Source organism: Populus nigra, chromosome 8, assembly GCF_951802175.1.
Source record: "Populus nigra chromosome 8, ddPopNigr1.1, whole genome shotgun sequence".
NCBI lineage: Eukaryota > Viridiplantae > Streptophyta > Magnoliopsida > Malpighiales > Salicaceae > Populus > Populus nigra.
This window is the reverse complement of record NC_084859.1, coordinates 8752232-8755725: the sequence shown is the minus strand read 5'-3', so window position 1 is coordinate 8755725 and position 3494 is coordinate 8752232. Positions and strand designations below refer to the sequence as shown.

General features: G+C 37.3%; 1 protein-coding gene across 1 annotated transcript; it reads left to right on the top strand.

Annotated features, from left to right (window-relative positions):
• The first annotated feature begins 513 nt into the window (after positions 1 to 513).
• Positions 514 to 2697, top strand: LOC133701908 (caffeoylshikimate esterase-like). Its single transcript, XM_062126090.1, has 2 exons — positions 514 to 1081; positions 1856 to 2697. Exons 1-2 carry the CDS (start codon positions 781 to 783, stop codon positions 2518 to 2520), a joined length of 966 nt encoding a protein of 321 aa, XP_061982074.1. The 5' UTR covers positions 514 to 780; the 3' UTR covers positions 2521 to 2697.
• Positions 2698 to 3494: the final 797 nt, after the last annotated feature.

The following is a 3494-nucleotide window of genomic DNA, read 5'->3' as shown; positions in this document are numbered from 1 at the left end:
AAAATATGCTTTTTGATGGTAAAGTTTCCTCGAATCTAAAAAAAACTTGGGTCGGCAGTTAATTTGTAATAAAAAATTGTAGAAATATTTGTAGAGACAAGAGGAAAATGAATTTGGTGTTTTGATAGAGGATTGAATGATATTTTGAGTAATTAAAGGTTATTTTTTCTAGGATTTTTTCGGTTTTAAAAGATATTTTTAGTATCATGAGCAACGAATATGAAGAAAAAAAAAAGGTGTTTATAAATAATTGTAACTGCAATTTAAAATTATGATTTGGTTATAAAACCAACCTTCTGAATAAACAACGAACAATTCTGAATTGAGTTTGTTTACTATTTATATCATTTTTCTAAAACTTTTCAAAAGTTAACTTTGTTTTTTTTTTTAAAAAAAAAACAAATTCATTAGCAGCTCATAGTGGTGGACCCATAAGAAAATGGTGTCTTCAGTTGTCCACCAGCTTCCCATTAAAGAAATGGTTGGTGAAGGCACCCCACCAGCTTGACTCTCTCTCTAAACAAGCCAAAGTTTGGAGGAACTGCCGAACTGGCATTGCATGCCCTTACCAACCCCGCTTTCTCTTTCTATAAACTCAATCACTTAGACTTTTGTACACGTTATTCCTCCCTCCCGCAACCAGTTTTTAAAAAAGTTGAAACACCATTATCCGACTCCGAAACGCCACCCACCTACTCCCTGTAAAAATCCCCTACCGTTTTCTCTGTTTAAAAGTCAACCTGCATCCAAGCCTTACGATAACCGTAACGAGACGTGACCATGCCATCCGAAGCGCCACCCAACTTCTGGGGCGACATGCCGGAGGAGGAGTACTATGCATCGCAAGGAGTGACCAATACCCAGTCACACTTTGAAACGCCGAATGGGAAGATCTTCACGCAGGGTTTTCTCCCGTTGGATAAAAAGGTCAAAGCCACGGTGTATATGACCCACGGCTATGGATCTGATGCTGGCTGGCTGTTTCAGAAGATTTGCATCAACTTTGCTACCTGGGGTTATGCTGTTTTTGCTGCTGATCTTCTTGGGCATGGCAGATCAGACGGTTTACGCTGCTACATGGGTAATTAATTCACTCTCCTCTTCACTAATTAATTGCTAAACACTACATAATGCCTTGGTAATCAAATATAATCAAACTAAACACACAATGCCTTTCTAAAACATTTTAGCATCGAATTCCATTGCTCAGGGCAGCATTCGGTACATGTTTTCGACCACGTCCTTATGTTTTGATCACAGTACGTGGGAGTCTCTATCTAGGTTATGGTATTTACAATTGATAAAGTCACAGCATGTCCAATCGAATGTGTTTCATCATAATCTTTATAGTTCTTAATTACACAATAAATTAAATTTGGTCCATGATCTTGGGGGTGTTTAATTAAATGTAATTTGGGTGTCTGCTAATATTTATTTTCTTGACGAATCACAATTAAATAGATTTTGTTTCGGGGAAAAAAACAGGGAAACTATTGCTAAGAACAGAAATAAAAGGACAATAGTTGTTGTTGCGGCTGAAACGTTGCTTGAAATTTAATTTTTAAATAAAAGATATTTTTAAAAATATCCGATATTATAATTTTTAAAAGGAGATTATTACTCTATCTCCAAACAATCTCTCTGTCAATACCTAACCCAACCCATGACTTGTAAAATCAGCAAATAAAAGGCATTATTGTTTGTTTTTTCCTTCCATGACTATGAAGTAGCCATTAATTAAATCTATTTTATTTTATTTTTTTGTAATTTAACTACGTAGACATAAATATATTTTTTAGAAAAACAAAATGACAAAGTAATGAAAAGCTGAGAAAAGTTTTCTACTGTTGTAAAGGCGACATGGAGAAAATTGCTGCAGCGTCCTTATCGTTCTTCAAGCATGTGCGCTACAGCGAGCCATACAAGAACCTGCCCGCCTTCTTATTTGGCGAGTCAATGGGTGGACTAGCAACGATGCTGATGTATTTCCAATCAGAACCTGACACGTGGACGGGCTTGATTTTCTCGGCCCCACTTTTCGTCATACCGGAACCAATGAAACCCAGTAAGGTGCACCTATTCATGTATGGCCTGCTCTTTGGATTTGCTGACACGTGGGCGGCCATGCCAGACAACAAAATGGTAGGTAAAGCGATAAAGGACCCAGAGAAACTCAAGATCATAGCATCCAACCCCAGAAGATACACAGGCAAGCCAAGGGTGGGTACCATGAGAGAAATTGCCAGAGTCTGCCAATACATACAGGACAATTTCTCCAAGGTTACGGCGCCGTTTTTGACTGTCCACGGGACCGCCGATGGGGTGACATGCCCAACATCATCGCAGTTGTTGTATGAGAAAGCCTCGAGTGAGGATAAGAGCTTGAAGATGTACGAGGGCATGTACCATTCTTTGATCCAAGGCGAGCCTGACGAAAACGCAAGTCTTGTCTTGAATGATATGAGAGAGTGGATTGATGAGAGGGTTGAGAGGTACGGGTCTACAAAGAGTGATGATTGAAATCATACATGAAGAAAAAATGGTGGTTTTTTTTCTGGAAAAGTGAAGCCTGGTCCATAGTCTCTTGATGGGATTAGGGCAAAACGAATGCGAATGTAATTGAATAATTTTGAACTAACGAAGTCAGCTATGGCTTCTCTCGATTTAATTTATAAAAAAAATGTTTGGGACTTTTAATTTTCTGTTTCTTTTGCCAAGCTGATTCAGATAATTTGGAGGTGCCAAAAAGTTATATGTAGTAGTTATCCAATCGAATTAAAATTGATTGGTCAGTTTATTTATCAACTAAAAAGTGTTTCATGCTCATACTTTGAGAAATTTCTAATAAGCTGAGGGGAAGCCATGCTTAGAAAAAAAATTAGGAGGCGAAGGGTTCCCAAGAAAAATAATAAATTGACTAGTATCCATGAGATACTATAAGCGTCAGTATGAGGCACTGATGATCGAGATTGATGATTTGATTAGTATTTATAGGATATTAGAGGTATCAAGCGTCAGTATGAGGCACTGATGATCGAGATTGATGATTTGATTAGTATTTATAGGATATTAGAGGTATCAGTGTGATGCATTGATGGCCAAGATTGTGGATTCGACTAGTATCCGTGGGATACTATAGGCGTCAGTGTGAGGCACTGATGACTTGGATTATGATTTGACTAATATTCATGGGATACTAAAGGCATCAGTGTGATACACTGATGATTGAGATCGTGAATTTAACTAATAAACGTAGGATATTAGATGTGTGTGACCGGGACCTTCAGTTGTCATATTGAAGCAAAAGTTTAGGTTAGAGGATCTATTTAATGTCATGTGAAAATGTGTTGTAGAAGTATTAGGAAAAACCAATTAGACAGTGAAATCATAATTGATGAGCGAGCTATACAAGAATAGATGTATTATTTCTAAAAAAACATGTAAAAGTAAGATGTACTCAAACTATTTTGATTGAGTATGTTGAAGTGATATGA